General features: G+C 33.0%; 2 protein-coding genes across 3 annotated transcripts in view; one reads left to right on the forward strand and one right to left on the reverse strand.

Annotated features, from left to right (window-relative positions):
• LOC126879582 (gastrula zinc finger protein xLCGF3.1-like) overlaps window positions 1-3,756 on the forward strand; it is a 40,096-nt gene extending 36,340 nt beyond the window's left edge. The window contains exon 2 of the mRNA XM_050642752.1: window positions 2,476-3,756. Within this exon, the coding sequence (XP_050498709.1) occupies window positions 2,496-3,530 (1,035 nt within the window). The 5' untranslated portion in view covers window positions 2,476-2,495 and the 3' untranslated portion in view covers window positions 3,531-3,756. The remainder of the gene's footprint in view (window positions 1-2,475) is intronic.
• Window positions 3,757-17,924: 14,168 nt separating this feature from the next.
• LOC114324508 (proline-, glutamic acid- and leucine-rich protein 1-like) overlaps window positions 17,925-19,688 on the reverse strand; it is a 39,098-nt gene continuing 37,334 nt past the window's right edge. For both annotated transcript variants that reach the window (XM_028272363.2, XM_028272366.2), the window contains 2 exons: window positions 18,854-19,054; window positions 17,925-18,174 (listed from right to left, as the gene is read on the reverse strand). In XM_028272363.2, the coding sequence (XP_028128164.1) occupies window positions 18,122-18,174; window positions 18,854-19,054 (254 nt within the window). In that variant the 3' untranslated portion in view covers window positions 17,925-18,121. The remainder of the gene's footprint in view (window positions 18,175-18,853; window positions 19,055-19,688) is intronic.

Here is a 19,688-nt window from a genome sequence, read left to right on the forward strand (position 1 = left end):
TTACAAGACGCCATTTTCAAAGAACTCTAACTCCCTTAGGAAGCTTTTTCGGACTATGTGAATTTGGTTAAATTGTCTTAAAAATACGTGAGGAATCTTCTGTCCTCGTTTGTCGGTAGAGTTTCTGGACGGTCGGTAGAGTACCTATAAACGAAATTGTCGATTTTCTAAATCTGACTAAATTGAAAATTAGGCCAAATCCCATCTTAAAGTATAGGAAAAAACTCGTCGATCCATATGTCAATGATCCATTTTGGTCCAAGGGTGTGGATTTTACGGCCCTTCCCATTTAAGACAAGCGTCCACAGACCCGCATCGTACGCAACGGATTTTAGTTTGCCTTACAATTATTGCCGATAATGCGATCCGTACGATGCGGATCAGTGGACGCGATTACATAAGTTTCTGTACAAGGCAAACTAAAATCCGTTGCGTACGATGCGGGTCTGTGGACGCTTGCCTTTAGGGTCTGTTTTTCGTTCTCGTCCCCAAAAATTTAAGTCCGACCTTTGCGGCTTCTGATAGTACTCATCATTACCTTTCCAACGCATGTTAAATTTTGAACATCGGTTATACCATTTAAAAGTTACCGAGCTCAGAAATTTTATTCAATTTCTATTTAAAAAGGGGAAAATATTTGTATGTGCGTGGAAAAGTTACACCGATTTGAATTTTTGTCTGTGTTTCAAGAGGGGGTCAGGGCCGATTCAAAACCGGTGAAGTTTGTAACTTTCGACCAACCATAAGACAGCTATAGGACTGGGTAGGTACAAAACGGCATATTTTGGGGGTATATATCTTAAGTTCAGGGAAAGACAGAAACACCGCAAATACAACAAATCAATAGCGTTGAGTAAAGCTTTCAAATGGTGCCTCAACGGTTAAGATCAGACATACACATCACTCAGTATAGCCAAAAAACTAAACTTTGAAAATTTTGGTTTTTCGACAATTACTCAAAATTTCAACGTACGGATTGCGCCAATAACTGAGCGTTTGTAGGAGGACTCTAAACGGTGTATACCTCATATCTGGTAAAATTCGAATTTTTAAGTTATAGGCTTCATAAGTGTGATCAAATCTATTTCCTATGGAAAAAACGGTTTTTCAATAATTCCTGTAATACCTTCAGTTATCATACTTGACCTTGAATGCATTAGATACTACTTAACACGTTCCAAACTGATGTTTAGTGATCAAAATAGGTTGAAACATTTCGAAGTTATCAAGCTTCAAAGTTTAATCCATTTGACCATTATCGCCGAAATGGTTTATGTAGTTGTAGTGGTTACGACGCTAAATTTGATAGAGCAATTTGAGTTCATTTACCGGCTATCTCAATATTTTTTTTTCAATCTATTTCGAATAGAAAAAAAATCTAGTGCACATTCGAACGAGACTAGATTATTTGAGAGATAATGCTAGAAAGGCGACCATCACTTATACGATACATTTGATTACATTCAACTTCCTACATTTAATTTATAAATAACTTTGAAAAACTCCTGATACAAGAATGAAAAACCGCTAAACGCCGTAAAAATGAGTGGCGCATACAATATTCCAGCTACAAAAGATCTGATATGAATATTACGTGGCGCGAAAATGTATTTTCATTTTGATGGAAAATAAAATTCTAGTTTTATTTTAAAAGTTGTTTCCATAATATTTGCTGCAGAAAAAACGCGCCACAAAAGACCATCAAAATACGATCTCTATCAAAGTTACTCATTTGTTGCACGTTTTACTTCAAATTTAGCAAATATTATGGAAACATCTTTTATAATAAAACTAGAATTTTATTTTCGATCAAAAAAATGAAAAAACATTTTCGCGCCACGTAATATTCATATCAGCTCTTTTGTAGCTGGAATATTGTATGTGCCACTCATTTTACGGCGTTTAGCGGTATTTTATTCTTGCTTTATCATAAAATGCTGGGTCTCAACGAAAATCTTTATAAGACCATGCAGAAAGCTGTACTACTCGCGACGGCCAAAAGTGTACGAAAATTTTTGGGAGATACACCTGCATACCAAGTCACCTAGGGCCACGGGTGCCCATATAAAAATTTTCAGGATGGGGCCAGACGTGAATATATTACACATTATATTTTGTATACTTTGGATAACCATATATAGTTAACAGCACCCGAAAAGCTAGGGGGGGGGCACGGCCCACCCTGCCCATGGGTATGGGCGCCCATGCCTAGGGCTCGATAACATGGAAAGAGTCCCACCAGAGCTCAATCCTTTTGATACCGTAGGTATCTGGGATGAGTCAATTTTCCCCCTAGAGGGAGTGTGAGCCGTATGGCTAAATCGGGCTATTATTCTTTCTTTATTATTATTACAATTATTTGAATGACCCACACAAACATATTTCTTCAACCTAGCCTAGATTTGACTTCTACAATGATACATTATTTATCATTTAGTTACATTTTATTAATTTAACAGAGGATTTTAATTTTAGGTTTTTCTTCTGAAGATAGTATGAAACCTGATGCCAGTAGCCTATTAACAAATTATGATAGAAGTGACAGTAATTTCAACCCATACATAACTTCCACTGCCAATGTAAACACTGGAGGACAACATTTTATATGTGCAATTTGCAACAAACAATTTTCGACACTGACTTATTTAAAGATACATATGAAATTGCATACTGGTGAAAAACTATTTAAATGTGAAATTTGCACAAAACAGTTTTCAGTGAAAGTATATTTAAAAACGCATATGAGAGTGCATACTGATGAAAAACCATTTGAATGTGAAATTTGCACCCAACATTTTTCAGTTAAACGATATTTAAAAACGCATATGAGAGTGCATACTGGTGAAAAACGATTTGAATGTGAAATTTGCCCCAAGCAGTTTTCAACGAAACAAGTTTTAAAAGCGCATATGAGAGCGCATATTGGCGAAAAACCATTTGAATGTGAAATTTGCACCAAGCAGTTTTCAACGAAACAAGTTTTAAAAGCGCATATGAGACTGCATACTGGTGAAAATCCATTTGAATGTGAAATTTGCACCAAGCAGTTTTCAATGAAACAAGTTTTAAAAGCGCATATGAGAGTGCATACTGGTGAAAAACCATTTGTATGTAATATTTGCACCAAACAGTTTTCAACTAAATACGAAGTAAAATCGCATATGAGAGTGCATACTGGTGAAAAATCATTTAAATGTGAAATTTGCACTAAGCAGTTTTCAGCGAAACAAAATTTAAATAGGCATATGACAGTGCATACTGGTGAAAAACCATTTGAATGTGAAATTTGCACCAAGCAGTTTTCAACGAAACAAATTTTAAAAAGGCATATGAGAGTGCATACTGGTGAAAAATCATTCAAATGTGAAATTTGCACCAAGCAGTTTTCAACGAAACAAGTTTTAAAAAAGCACATGAGAGTGCATACTGGTGAAAACTCATTGAAATGTGAAATTTGTACCAAACAGTTTTCAACAAAGGGTTATTTAGTACTACATATGAAATTGCATACTGGTGAAAACCCATTTTAACCCGGAGCAGTCGCTCGTTAGAAAAAGTCCAACATTTTATCCTTTTCCGAGAAAATTTGATGAAACATTTTGCAACATAACTTTCCACTCGTAAGTGCCTCGAGGAAGATTGTAGTAATGCGTGGGATTTTTTGTGTGGAATTTATGGCGCTGGTGAGAACCAATTAGCTTTAAAATTTTTAGAAATATAGATATTTTTAACATAACAAGTAAATAAAAATATTATAAAATAGAAATTTGTTATAATTCGTTTTTATTTAAATTCGTATTTGTTAGATTTTTTCCCATAATGCGACTGCTTATGGGAACATCAAGAAGACAAAATTTATCAGAATATCTAAAACTCAAAGAAATAACGAGAATCTCCTCATAAACGGAACCAACGTCGAACAAGTAGACCAATATGCATATCTTGGAACAATGATCAACTCCACAAATGATTACTTCCAGGAGATTAAAGTTAGAATAGAAAAGGCTAGAGCGAATTTTAACAAAATGAGAAAAGTGCTCTGTACAAGAGATCTAAGGTTAAAGCTAAGAATAAGGTTGGCTAGGTGCTACGTTTTCTCGACTCTGTTTTACGGAATGGAAGCTTGGACCTTGAATGCGGCATCAATGAAAAAACTGGAATCATTCGAGATGTGGGTATATAGAAGAATTCTAAAAATATCATGGACAGAACACGTCGCAAACAGGGAGGTTCTGAGAAAGATGAATAAAGAAATGGAAGTCTTAAATACAATTAAAACCAGAAAATTGGAGTATGACATATTACACGTGGAGAGAGATACAACTTGCTCCAACTCATTATGCAGGGAAAGATTCAAGGAAAAAGAAGCATAGGGGGACGCAGAATATCGTGGCTGCGCAACCTGAGAGAATGGTACGGATGTACATCAAACGAACTTTTCAGAGCAGCCGTCCCCAAGGTCCGAATAGCTATGATGATTGCCGACATCCGTCGCGGAGATGGCACTTGAAGAAGGAGAAGAATCGTTATCAATAATTATTCTCTCTCGTAATTATTGATTCCATTTTACCCTTTCGTAATTGAAATTTTCCCCTTTTTTCACAGCAATGTGAAATAATGTAGCTTGGTTGTGTATGAACTGAAGCCTTTGTGATAAGCCATTTTCAAAAAGAGCTGCAATATACTTGGCAGTTCTTTAAATATTTGCTACAGCTGGCAAAAGAGCCTGTTTTGGTTTCACCAAGAATTCTTTTATATTCGATTTCTGCGCTTTCACAAAAATCCTTTAACCTTTTAAAACGCACAGTACATTATTTTAATTTTCAATATTTTCAACATCAACTGGAAGCAGGTACGTCGAGACTGTCTGAATATCATACTTATTATGTAGAAAAGGCTAGAACATTAGCACACTTTCTGTCGCCTCCTGCGAAAGTTCCAGAACCGGCATGAGGTTATTATCTTGATGTCGCGGGTTATAAATGTATTGTAATGTCGAAAAATAGATTGTACAAAATAATTGTAGATATAAATTATCTATATGTTTCAGTAAATATAATAAATTAAATAAGTATGAATGTAATAAATTAAATAAAGACAAACAAATTAAGTGTTTTAAATATAATTAAGTAATATCATTTTCGTAGTATATCCATGTTTCCTTCCGAGTGAGTTTCGTTCATCTCTTTTCTTTGTCCTCTGATCATTCCCTATATTTCTCCTTGTGTTCCGTAGAAGTCGTGTTCCATCTGTTTTGAGAAGCTGTGCTCTTTTTATTTGTCAGATTCGTTTATAGTCATTGTATGCCTGTTGTTTTTGTTTTTTCTGTATTGCAAAAAGCCTATTCTTTTTTTTCTGCAGTCACTTTCCAAGTGACTGTTGCTGCGTTAATTATGTTATATTTGAGTTTTTCCAGCTTTCGTAGATATTATCATTTTCTAATATTTCATTCTCAGACATTTTCTCTGATATTTCTGCAAATCTTTTCTAAAAATAATTACCTAAGCAAATCAATTTATAAAACACGAATACCTAATTTTTTATTATTACAATTTGAATGACCCACACAAACATATTTCTTCAACCCAGCCTAGATCTGAGTTCTACAATTATACATTATTTGTCATTTAGTTGCATTTTATTGATTTAACACAGGATTATAATTTTAGGTTTCTCTTGTGAAGATAATATGAAACCTGATGCCAGTACCCTATTAACAAATAATTTTAGAAGTGACAGTAATTTCAATCCATACATAACTTCCACTGCCAATGTGGACACTGGAGGACATTTTATATGTGCAATTTGCAACAAACAATTTTCGACACTTATTTAAAAATACAGATGAAATTGCATACTGGTGAAAAACTATTAAAATGTGAAATTTGCACAAAACGTTTTCAGTGACAGTGTATTTAAAAACGCATGTGAGAGTGCATACCTACTGGTGAAAAACCATTTGGATGTGATATTTGCACCAAACTTTTCAACAAAACTACTTTTAAAATTGCATATGACAGTGCGTATCGGTGACAAATCATTTGAATGTGATATTTGCACCAAGCAGTTTTCAAGAAAGCAAGTTTTAAAAATGCATATGAGAGTGCATACTTGTGGAAAACCATTTAAATGCGAAATTTGCAACTTAACGCCGATTATGTTACTGTAAAATAAAATACAAAGCATGCCCACTTTTTTAAAAAACATAAAGCTGCAACATCACATGATAATTTTAAAGGAATTTTAAATTGTGCTGTACAAATTAAGTGCACTAATTTTGATCTACTGCAAAATAAAGTGAAAGTGGCTTCCGCCCTTTCAATTCTAACGCACAGATTTAAAAATGCATATGAGAGTGCATACTGCTGAAAAACCATTTAAATGTGAAATTTGCAACAAACAATTTTCGACAATGAGTTATTTAAAAATACATATGAAATTGCATACTGATGAAAACTCATTTAAATGTGACACTTGCGCAAAGCAATATTCAACAAAGGGTTATTTAGCACTACATATGAAATTGCATTCTGGCGAAAAACCATTTAAATGTGAAATTTGCACCACAGTTTTCATTCAAATTATATTTAAAAATGCATATGAGAGTGCATACTGGTGAAAACCATTTAAATGTGAAATTTGCGCCAAACAGTTTTTAGTGAAACTATATTTAAAAACGCATATGAGAGTCCATACTGATGAAAAACCATTTAAATGTGAAATTTGCACCACAGTTTTCATTCAAATTATATTTAAAAATGCATATGAGAGTGCATACTGGTGAAAAACCATTTAAATGTGAAATTTGCAACAAACAATTTTGGACAATGAGTTATTTAAAAATACATATAAAATTGCATACTGATGAAAACTCATTTAAATGTGACAGTTGCGCAAAGCAATATTCAACAAAGGGTTATTTAGCACTACATATGAAATTGCATTCTGGCGAAAAACCATTTAAATGTGAAATTTGCACCACAGTTTTCATTCAAATTATATTTAAAAATGCATATGAGAGTGCATACTGGTGAAAAACCATTTAAATGTGAAATTTGCGCCAAACAGTTTTTAGTGAAACTATATTTAAGAACGCATATGAGAGTCCATACTGATGAAAAACCATTTAAATGTGAAATTTGCACCACAGTTTTCATTCAAATTATATTTAAAAATGCATATGAGACTGCATACTGGTGAAAAACCATTTAAATGTGAAATTTGCAACAAACAATTTTGGACAATGAGTTATTTAAAAATGCATATAAAATTGCATACTGATGAAAATTCATTTAAATGTGACAGTTGCGCAAAGCAATATTCAACAAAGGGTTATTTAGCACTACATATGAAATTGCATTCTGGCGAAAAACCATTTAAATGTGAAATTTGCACCACAGTTTTCATTCAAATTATATTTAAAAATGCATATGAGAGTGCATACTGGTGAAAAACCATTTAAATGTGAAATTTGCGCCAAACAGTTTTTAGTGAAACTATATTTAAAAACGCATATGAGAGTCCATACTGATGAAAAACCATTTAAATGTGAAATTTGCACCACAGTTTTCATTCAAATTATATTTAAAAATGCATATGAGAGTGCATACTGGTAAAAAAAACCATTTTAATGTGAAATTTGCACCAAACAGTTTTCAGTGAAACTATATTTAAAAACGCATATGAGAGTCCATACTGATGAAAAACCATTTCAATGTGAAATTTGCACCAAACAGTTTTCAGTGAAACTACACTTGAAGGCAAAATAATCGACTCACTCGATAAACTATACATGTTAGATGCCTCAAATTTCCTAAACCTGTTATCCGATTTGTAATAATATTGTTGCTATACCGGTAAATGTCATTTTATACCGGGTGTAACAATCATACTGTGTTTTTTTCCTAAAGTTCGGAACACCCTGTAGAATATTCTAGCATATATAAAATATTTAAATTAAAACTCAATTGTAGTCTTAGGCTTTCTTAACATTTTGTTTTTGATTCATTTGCTTATGTTGGATAACAAAAGAGATATTTACTTTTATATTACAAATGAAGTATGCTATTTGGTCTTGATCAATATCATTTCAAATCTCGAGAGCTACTGTTTTTACCTCTTATAAGGTTTTAGGAGGTGTCAAACGCTGTCGCAGTCTTCTGCCAATTATGTTCCACAAATTTTCGATCCGGTTAAGATCTGGACTATGCGATGGCCAATTCAAAGTCCGAAGATTTACCTGTAGTAAATAATTTACAGTTCGTGAACATGAGCTCTTGCATTATCCTGCATTAGCAAAAAATTGTTACCAGTGTAAGTGGTCGATAGCATGGTAGCTAATTTCTTCGCTGTAAAAGATCACGGCTTGAACACACTCATCGCGGGTGATACTCCTTGTAGCGCGTTCCATTTCCACCAAACAACAAAAAAATACGGACTGAATGGAAACTTTATACGGGACTAAATAATAAATTTTCACAACAAACCAGAAACTTTCTGACTCATACCAATTCGACATCCAATAAATGGTTAATTTCTCATAGCCTACTTTTGGCTTGTTTATTAAACTAAGCAGAAAATGAGGATTTATTGACGAAAATTATCGGTAGTTGTTAACATACATAAATTTTTTATTATCCAACATAAGCCAATGAATTAAAAAAGAAAATGTTAATAAAGTCTAAGGCTACAACTGAGTTTTAATTTTAATATTATATATATATATGCTAGAATATTCCACAGGATGTTTCCAACTTTAAGAAAAAAACACAGTATGATGGTTACACCCGGTATAAAGTGACATTTACATGCCAGGCAACATTATTATCACAGCGATATTGTTAAAAAACAAACTAAAAAATCACTCGAATCGGACAACAGGTTTAGGAAATTCGAGATATTTAACGTGTATAGTTCATCGAGTGAGTCGATTATTTTGCTCTCAAGTGTATATGTATTTAAAAAAGCATATGAGAGTGCATACTGGTAAAAAACCATTTAAATGTGAAATCTACACTAAACAGTTTTCAGTGAAACTATATTTAAAAACGCATATGAGAGTGCATATTGGTGAAACATCATTTAAGTGCGAAATTTGCAACAAAACAATTTTCGACAATGAATTATTTAAAAATTCATATGAAATTGCATACTGATGAAAACTCATTTAAATGCGAAATTTGCAACAATTTTCGAAAATGAGTTATTTAAAAATGCATATGAAATTGCATACTGATGAAAACAGATTTAAATGTGACATGTGTACAAAGCAGTATTCAACAAAGGGATTCTGGTAATAACCATTTAAATGTCAAATTTGTACCAAACAGTTTTCAGTGAAACTATATTTAAAAATGCTTATGAGAGTGTATACTGGTGAAAAACCATTTGAATGTGAAATTTGCACCAGACAGTTTTCAGTGAAACTATATTTAAAAAGGCATGTGAGACTGCATACTGGTGAAAAATCATTTAAATGCGAAATTTGCATATGAGAGTGCATACTTGTGAAACACCATTTGAATGCGAAATTTGCAACACACAGTTTTCGACAATGAGTTATTTAAAAACAGATATGAAATTGCATTCCGATGAAAATTTATTTAAATGTAACATTTGCACAAAGCAATATTCAACAAAGGGTTATTTAGCACTACATATGAAATTGCATACTGGTGAAAAACCATTTAAATGTGAAATCTGCACCAAGCAGTTTTCAACGAAACATGTTTTGAAAACGCATATGAAAGTGTATAGTGGTGAAAAACTATTTGAATGTGATATGTATTGGCACCAAACTTTTTTAAAACAAAACTACTCTTAAAATTACATATCGGTGAAAAATCATTTGAATGTGATATTTGTACCAAGCAGTTTTCAACAAAACAAGTTTTAAAAATGGTACACGACAATTAGACCGAAAGCAGTATACCGAACTCATTAGACCGAAAAGCACTTTACCGAAACCTCACTAGACCGAACAGCATTAGACCGAAATGGTACATAAATTAAAAAATATTGCAGTAAATTATGCTAAGATTTTGTATACCTATATGTCGTTTTGTTTATTGTATTATTTTATATCATCATCATCATCATGGCATCTACATTCCTAGCGGAGTGATTGCCGCCCTCTTTGGGCTCTTCCGATTCGTTTGTCGCGGTGAATCAATCAGCATTAACATTTTGGTTTTACAATTGGTTGTGTAACTTGGCATCTTCTACAATTTTCCTCCATTCGTTCCTGTTTTTGCTTCTGGTTACCCATTCTCTAACTCCCATCTTCTTAAGGTCCTCTACTATCTGGCTCTCCCATCTAGTTTTGGGTCTTCCTAGTGGTCTGCCTGATACAGGTCTCCATTTGGCTAATACCAGGATCAACGGAGGGTAATCAAATCGATCATATTTTGATTTCAAAAAAGTGGAGGAGAACAATTCAAGATGTCAGGTCGTATCGTGGTGCAAATGCAGATTCTGACCGCTTCCTAGTAATAGGAAATATGGAAATGAAAATAATTAAAGACACAAAGAAATTCACGAAAAGAAAAAATTGGAACGTAAGGAAACTAGATACGGATACTGTTCAGAAATATTATTCTAAAGAGTTTGAAGCAAATTTAAAAGTTTATAACCATAATCAAATAGAAGAAACGTGGAAAGAAATAAAAGGTCACATTTCGATAGCAGCAGAAAAAGCAATAGGATACAAAAAATAAAAAGGCAAAAAGAATGGTATGACGAAGACTGCGAAACAGCAACCAGGGAAAAACCTAGCTCGAAAGAAATGGCTGAAGACAGGTAGAGAAGAAAATCTGGAAGAGTATAGGAGAAAAAAGAAATACTCGGACAAATGCTGTAGAAATAAAAAAAGATATGGATTGATGAAGTTATAGAAGTAAATAGCAAAAATAATGTAAAGCTTTACAAATATATAAAATCACAAAACAAGAAGAAACCAACAGTTAAGATTGATGCCAATTATTTAAGGCGAGAGAAAGCTCCCTCGAATATACAGAAGAAACAGACCTTGATGAGGAAATCGAAATAGAAAAGCCGTCATATGAGGACTTTTTACGTGTAATAAGAAATCTAAAACAAAAGAGATTAGCAGGCCCAGATGAAATCCCAAATGAGCTAATAAAACGAGGCGGAGAAAAACTACAACGGAAAATATACGACCTAATAATAAGGATTTGGGAAGAAGAAAGAATTCCCGAAGAATGGAAAACTGGATGGATATTTCCGATTCTTAAAAAAGGGGACACCACAAAATGTAACAACTATAGAGGAGTAACACTGTTAAACAGCTACTACAAAATATTGACATCATTAATCAGACAAAAACTCTCAAAATACATTGAAACTAAAATAGGAGACTACCAGCACGGATTTAGAGAGGGAAGGTCAACACTTGACGCAGTTCACATAATCACACAGTCAATTGAGAAATGTTACGAACATGATATCGACTTACACATCCTTTTCATAGACTTCAAGCAAGCCTTTGACAGCTTAACAAGACCCGACCTAATAGAAGACATGAAAACCCTAGATATACCAATGAAACTTATAAAGCTTACGAAAATGACAATGAAAGGATCGACTGCAGCAATAATTACAGATAACGGAATCACCAAAAATATAGAAATAGCAAATGGAGTACGACAAGGCGACTCTCTATCAACGTCACTATTTAATGTCGCTATAGAAGGAACAAAAAGAGCTACAGAAATAAAAGGTACGATTATAACATCGACGTCGCAACTTGTGGCCTATGCTGACGACATAGCATTAATTAGCAGAAACCTAAACAGTTTAAAGGAAAAATTTGCGAAGTTATGCAAAGAAGCATCCAAAAGGGGTCTAGAAATAAATCAGAACAAAACAAAATACCTAACATGCTCAAGAAAAACCCAGTTAATGTGATAAGCTTAAATATTGGTGAATATGAATTTGAAAAGGTAGAACATTTTAAATATCTTGGAGTCTCAGTTAATGGAACTAACGATAGAAGTATCGAAATTAATGAAAGAATCCAGGCAGGAAACAGAACCTACTGGAAATACAGTAACTTCCTCAAAGATAAGCAGCTTACTCAGAATACAAAACTGAAAATTTACAAAGCAGCAATTAGACCAGTAATCACATATGGTGCTGAAGTAATGTGTCTGATACAGAAAGAGGAAGAAATATTAAGAATCCTAGAAAGGAAAATAATTCGGAGGATGCCAGGACCACTAAACTTAGGTAATAATGAATTTAGAGAGTTATGAAGTAAGAGAATTTCTGAAAGGAGAAGACATCGTCAGATTTATCAAGGCACAGAGACTCAGATGGATGGGACATATAGAAGGGAGGAATCCAGAAGCCGTTATTATTTTATATAGACTGTGTAAATAGTTACTCTGTACAGTGTGATATGAAAAAATTTTCATCTTTTAACAAATTAGTGAAGGTAAAAATAAATTAATTGCACATAACTTTAATTTTTAGTATTGTACATAATAAATAAAAAAAAATAAACGAAAAACAACTAAAAACAAAGCAAAAAAACAACCTCTAAACACGCTAGTACTTTGTGCTGCCAGTCCTAAGCCTGGATAAAAGGTGAAGGGAGGTTGATGTTAGGTACCTTGTTCAGATTACAATCCTGGTTGAGCTTTATGTACCTAATGCTGTTCGGTCTCCTACTGTTCGGTCTACTGAGGTTTAGGTAAAGTGCTTTTCAGTCTAATGAGTTCGGTCTACTGCTTTCGGTCTAATGATTTCGGCCTCTTTGCAGTAAACCTTTAAAAATTTGAATGACAAATTTGCAACAAACAATTTTCGACAATGAGTTATGTAAAAATACATATGAAATTGCATACTGATGAAAATTCATTTAAATGTGAAATTTGCACCAAGCAGTTTTCAACGAAACATATTCTAAAACGCATACGTGAGTGCATACTGATGAAAAAACATTTGAATGTGAAACTGCCACCAAAGAGTTTTCAACAAAACCACTTTTAAAATTGCATATGAGAGTGCATACCGGTGAAAGATCATTATTTGAATGTGATATTTGCTCCAAGCAATTTTCAACGAAACAAGTTTTAACAAGGCATATGAGAATGCATACTTGTGAAAAACCGTTTTATTGTAAAATTTGCAACGAACAATTTTCGACAATGATGTTTCGAGTTTTCACCGATGAAAACTCCTTTATCTATATGAAATTTGCACCGAAGCAATATTCAGCAAGGGGTTATTTAGCACTACATATGAAATTGCATACTGGTGAAAAACCATTTAAATATGAAATTTGTACAAAACAGTTTTCAGTGAAAGTATATTTAAAAACTCATATGAGAGTGCATAGGTACTGGTGAAAAACCATTTGAATTTGAAGTTTGCATCAAACAGATTTAAAATCGCATGTGATAGTGCATACCTACTGATGAAAAATCATTTGAATGTGAAATTTTCCTCAAGCAATTTTCAACAAAGATTAGTGTAACACTACATATATGCACTCACATACTTGTGAAAAACGATTTGAATGTGAAAACATCAAAAAACAATTTTCGGCAATGAGAGAAATTTGTACCAAGCAATTTTCAAAAAAGAGTTATTTAACACTACATGTGAAATTGCACACCTGAATTTCATGATGAAAAATCATTTAAATGTGAATTTGCAACAAACAATTGACATCAAAAAGTAATTTAGCAATGCATATGAACTCGCATAATGATAAAAAACTATTTGAGTGTGGAATTTGCACCAACTCATTTTCCACAAAGCATTTAGCACAACATATGAAATTGCATACTAGTGAAAATCCATTTGAATGTAAAATTGGCACCAAACAGCTTTCAGTGAAACTATATTTACAAACTCATAGAGTGCATACTGACGAAAAATCATTTGAATGTGAAATTTGCACCAAGCAGTTTTCAATGATTCCAGTTTTAAAAACTCATATGAGAGTTGTTACTGGTAAAAAACCATTCTAATGTGAAATTTGCATCAAACAATGTGTAATGAAACTACTTCTAAAGTGCATATGAGGGTGCATAGAGGTGAAAAATGATTGGTAAGTGAAATTTGCATCAACCAGTTGTCAACGAAACAGATTTTAAAATTGCACATGCGAATGCATAGTGGTGAAAAACCGTTTCAATGTAAAATTTGCATCAAACAGTGTTAACAAAGAGTTATTAAAATTTAAAACTAGTGATTTCTGATGATGAATTCGGATGAAAAATTATTTAATGTGAAATTTGCAACAATTTTTCACAAAACAACTTTTAAAATCTTATATGAGTGTGCGTAGGAACTGGTGAAAAACCATTTGAATGTGAAATTTACACCAACCACTTTTCAATGAAATTATATTATATATATATATATATATATATATATATATATATATATATATATATATATATATATATATATATATATATATATATATATATATATATATATATATACCGTTTTTAGGCGTCAACGCCCTTCGGTAGGGATCTATGGAGGAGTATCACCAAGCCGCAAGCCCTTATCACTTGCCGTACCGCAACTCCATAGGTCTATCAGACGCCAGTTTATTCGAGACCAAGTCGTAGACTCTATTGAGTTTTATACTACGACGTTGGCCTTTTATTAATTTCATGACCTAGCTGAGGCTCGAACCAGCGATCGCAAATCGCAAATCCACTAAACTTGTCGATCGACTGCGCCTCAGCTAACTGGACCGTCAAGACCGACTGAAATTATTTTTAAAAAAAACACATATACGAGAGTGCATATTGGTGAAAACCCATTTACTTGTGAAGTTTGTACCAAACAATGTTCAACAAAGAGTCATTTAAAACTACTTATTACTGATGAAAAATCATTTAAATGTGAAATCTGCACCAAACAGTTTTCAAAATATTTATTTTTAAAATCGCATAATATGAGTGTGAATTCTAGTGAAAAACCATTTGAATGTGAACTTTGCACCAAGCAGTTTGCAATGAAACAAGTTTTAAAAAGGCATATGAGAGAGCATACTGGTGAAAAACCCTTTTAATGTGAAGTTTGCATCAAACGATGTTCAACGAAACAAGATTAATTAAAGTTGCATATGAGAGTGCATACTGGTGAAAAATAATTTGAATATGAAATTTACACCAGAGTGTTTTCAATGTTTCAATATTTTAAAGCGCATATGAGAGTGCATACTGCTAAAAAACTATTTGCATGTTTATTTGTAAGAAACGATTTTCAACAAAGAGTTATTTAACACTACATGTGAAATTGTATACTAATGAAACATCATTTAAATGTGAAAGGACCCCGCACACATCTTATGGAAAATGTAATATTACTCAAATGCAATAAAATTTACATGAATAGATTCATCTCGAAATTACAATCATTTCATATCAATGCGCCAAGTCTGAATTTCGATTAGTAACGGCGTAAATTGTTATAAATAAATCTAAAATCAAATCGGTATGTACCTACGTGAGTTAAAAAGAGAAAAGAGATTTTGTGAATGGCCAGTTCATAAATCTCTCTGCAAGTATTAAGTCAGATGCTTAATCTTATCCGATAGATAGTAAAATATAACTTGGTCAGTCGTACCAAAGAGTATAGTTCTTCAAATCGGTTTAGCCCTTGGTGGGTTAAGCTGTTTTCAATAGCGACTAGACTAATAGAATTTATGAATGAAAATTTTATCGACTTCAAAAATGTGATTTCTATAAACTTTAATAACAATCTACGCCGTTATTTATCATAATTAAAAGGTGGCGCAATGATATAAAATGATTGTAATTTCGAGACGAATCTATTTCTGTAAATTTTATTGAATTTGGAACACTTCGATACATTGAATGAATCGCAAATTCCAGTTCGCTACCATGTGTGTAATAAAATCCTCCAGCAACACGCACTCTCCGTATCGTCTCATGGTAATAGCAGAGAACAACAACCACATGTGGTTGTTGTTCTCTGGTAATAGACCGAGAGGCCATCGCATGATACCGATACATCACAACAGTGCATACTGATCAAAATATATTTGGATGTGAAATTTGCACCAAACAGTTTTCAACGAAAACAACTTTTAAAATCGCTTACAAACCTAATTCCGGTTTAAAAGCACATATTTGTGCAAATTCAAACTGACGAGTAGCTCGATTAATATCCGCAGAATTAATGACAGTTGTAAACAGACACACATCGAATATCATCTTTGAAATTGTTTTGAAGCTATTTCTTTGTGGCATTTTTATAATTAACTATTCTAGTCCACAATTTAACTTGAAATAAAATAATTTTATTAACGTTTCGACATCCACATCGGACGTCGTTGTCAAAATACTCAATATTAATAAATTAAACAAAAATGTTGTTGCTTAGTAAAAAATTCTTCTAATAATTTAATTTAATCTGACTCATTTATATCGGCAATTCAGACATATATTATACATTTTAAAGTAGAAGACTTTAAAAATGATATTGCCAATATTTATGAGTTGCATTCCTGGGACGGCTTTATTGAAAGATAGTTCATTTGATTACATGAAATCAACTTTAACTCAAGAATATCCGTCACAAGAAAATCATAGCATGTGATCTGTCTTAAAAAAACAAACACATGCAACGGTGAGAGTAAAATTCTCGAGTTAGTGATTCCATAGTAAATCACGAGGACAAACTAGGAAAAAAACCTCGTGATAAAATACTTATAATGTCGGGATAGTATCAGGTTTTTTCCTGGTTTGTCCTCGTGATTTACTATGGAATCACTATACACGAGAATTTTACTCTCACCGTTGCATGTGGTTGTTTTTTTAAGACAGATCACATGCTATAATTTTTTTGTGACGGATATTCTTGAGTTAAAGTTGATTTCATGTAATCAAATGAACTATCTTTCAATAAAGTCGTCCCAGGAATGCAACTCGTAAATATTGGCAATCTCATTTTTAAAGTCTTCTACTTTAAAATGTATAATATATGTCTGAATTGCCGATATAAATGAGTTAGATTAAATTAAATTATTAGAAGAATTTTTTACTAAGCAACAACATTTTTGTTTAATTTATTAATATTGTGTATTTTGACAACGACGTCCGATGTGGATGTCGAAACGTTAATAAACTTATTTTTTTCAAGTTAAATTGTGGTATATTTTTCAATTATAATAGTTAATCAATCATTTTTGAAGAGTGCTGTATAGTTTAAATCTCGATATTTTATAGATATAATTAAGTTTACATGTACCTGCCGATATAGGTCTGGATCCCGCGTGTGAAAAAAAAGTTGATTAACAGCAAGCTGAAAATTTATTAATAGCTTAAGGGTGTATAGTCGGACAAACTTTGCTATATGGGAACACTGGAACAGGGAAGTTTTAATTGTAGAACAGGTTAAAAATTTGGAACGGTCAGACCACGAAAACGGCACATGTATTTTGTCCGACAGAACAGACAAACTCTCCGAACAGAGATTAAACTCTCATGCAAAAATCAGACTGCTATTTATCACCAAATGGGCGTTTTAATGAGTGGAACATGTAGAATATGTCAAATGACAGCAATTATGACAGGTGATAAATAGCAGTCTGATTTTTGCATGAGAGTTTAATCTCTGTTCTGAGAGTTTAAGTCTGTTCTGTCGGACAAAATAAATGTGCCGTTTTCGTGGTCTGACCGTTCCAAATTTTTAACCTGTTCCACAATTAAAACTGCCCCTGTTACAGTGTTCCCATATATCAAAGTTTATCCGACTAGACACCCTTAAGCTATTAACAAATTTCCAGCTTGTTATTAATCAACTTTTTTTTCATACGCGGGATCCAGACCTAATAGCTCTATTAACACATTGCGTGCCACGCTTTAATTGGGGTAATAGTCTCTGCGGTCTCACAAAATGAATTAACTCAATTTATGGCAGAATAGTTTATTGATAATTATTATTATGATTGATAAATGTAACACTTATAACTATAGAACATTTAGATCAATATTAACATTCATTATAAGTTATCCTAATACCGGTCAAAATTTTACTACACTATAAAACTACTAAGGAAGATGATAGTATCCAAAGATAATGGCAATATCCAAATTTAAATCTCCTGTTAATGATTATCTCTTTGCTTAAAAGTTTTTTGTTTCAATCGTTTCTTCCGATCTGCAACAAAAATATAAGTTACTAAAGAAAATGTAAATATAATTATCATCTAGAAATTTGATTGGATACATATTGTTTTCCTTTCACCCTCGAAAAAATGTGAAATCGTTGAATTATCCATATCCGTTTGTCCCACGTATTCTGTGAACACTATATGGCGAAACCGACATATTAACACTAAAGTGAGCCAAAAAATAAAGTGTAAGACCAATACCAATAATGATATAATGCATCAGAAACAAGACCCAATACGGCGGGAAGAATTAAAGGAAATACGCTAAGAGATCGAAATAGGAGTGAAGACATTAGAAGACAATGTAACGTACAGTGTATAAAAGAATGGACACTAAAAGAAAAAAAAAAGAATGGAAAAACCACATAAGCAAAATGGGGCAGACGGCTTCACTATATTCGTGCACCAGCGACTATCTCTTGCATTAATAAAAAATTTTAAAATCTAATGAAGAAATATCACACCTACTCATTTTATGAAGTGAAATAATTTTTAACCTCAAATTTCTCTAAGAAATAATCTAAGCAACCTTATAATAAAGTAAGAAATGACAAAAAAAAGTCATTTTTAGAATAATTTTAAGAATCACATCCACTAATCCAAGACTAAATTCTATCCATTTGTATCGTTATTCCTAGGTTGTTATGTATGTACTCAACATCTTACCTTCCAATAATTCATTATTAAGATCTCCGAATGATATAACTTGTGATTTTTTATCAGGTGGAGAAACTGTTGCCTCTATTGGCTTGTCTTCACCGTCATGATACGGTTCATCTTCATCATCATCTCCTTCATTATCATCTTCGCTACCTTCTTCGTCGTCTTCTTCACCACCTTCTTCAGTGTCACCTGGTTTACTTGTACCTTAAAACCGTAAGTCTTTAATGCATTTGAAAAGATAATAACATTTGAGATTTAGATGCAAAATTTGGTAAATTGTGGATAATATTTTTATATTATTATTATTTTATTTGAAAGTCGATTAAAATATACATATTGTTCTACAACTATTTTCATGCGTTTTTACACAGATTTCATCAAGAATCCTTTTAACCTTCCAGCAGGTGTGCTGCCGTAAATTATACGAAAAAGCACGTGATCGTACACCTCACTCATAACACAGTCGAGCGTAACGAGCTTCTGGGTTTGTGAGGTTTCATAATATGTACTACTACTACTACTACTACTATTGGTTTACAGCGTTCTCCGACGCCTTCCGACTCCTAACCGCCATTTTTCTCTGCTTAACCATAGATCTGGAGGGATTTCTCTTTCCTCTAGTTCTTTTTCAATCCCTCCCTCCAGCTTCTTCTCGACCTTCCTCTTTTTCTTCTCCCTTGTGGTGTCCATGCCAAAATCTGCTTAGGGATCCTGTCATCTGTCATTCTCTGTACACGGCCGTACCATATTAGTTGTTTTGTTTTTGTGTCATCAATTATTGTATGTGTGACTCCCATCATTTCTCGTATTCTCTCATTTGGTATCCGATCTCTTCTTG

Source organism: Diabrotica virgifera, chromosome 2, assembly GCF_917563875.1.
Source record: "Diabrotica virgifera virgifera chromosome 2, PGI_DIABVI_V3a".
Lineage (NCBI taxonomy): Eukaryota > Metazoa > Arthropoda > Insecta > Coleoptera > Chrysomelidae > Diabrotica > Diabrotica virgifera.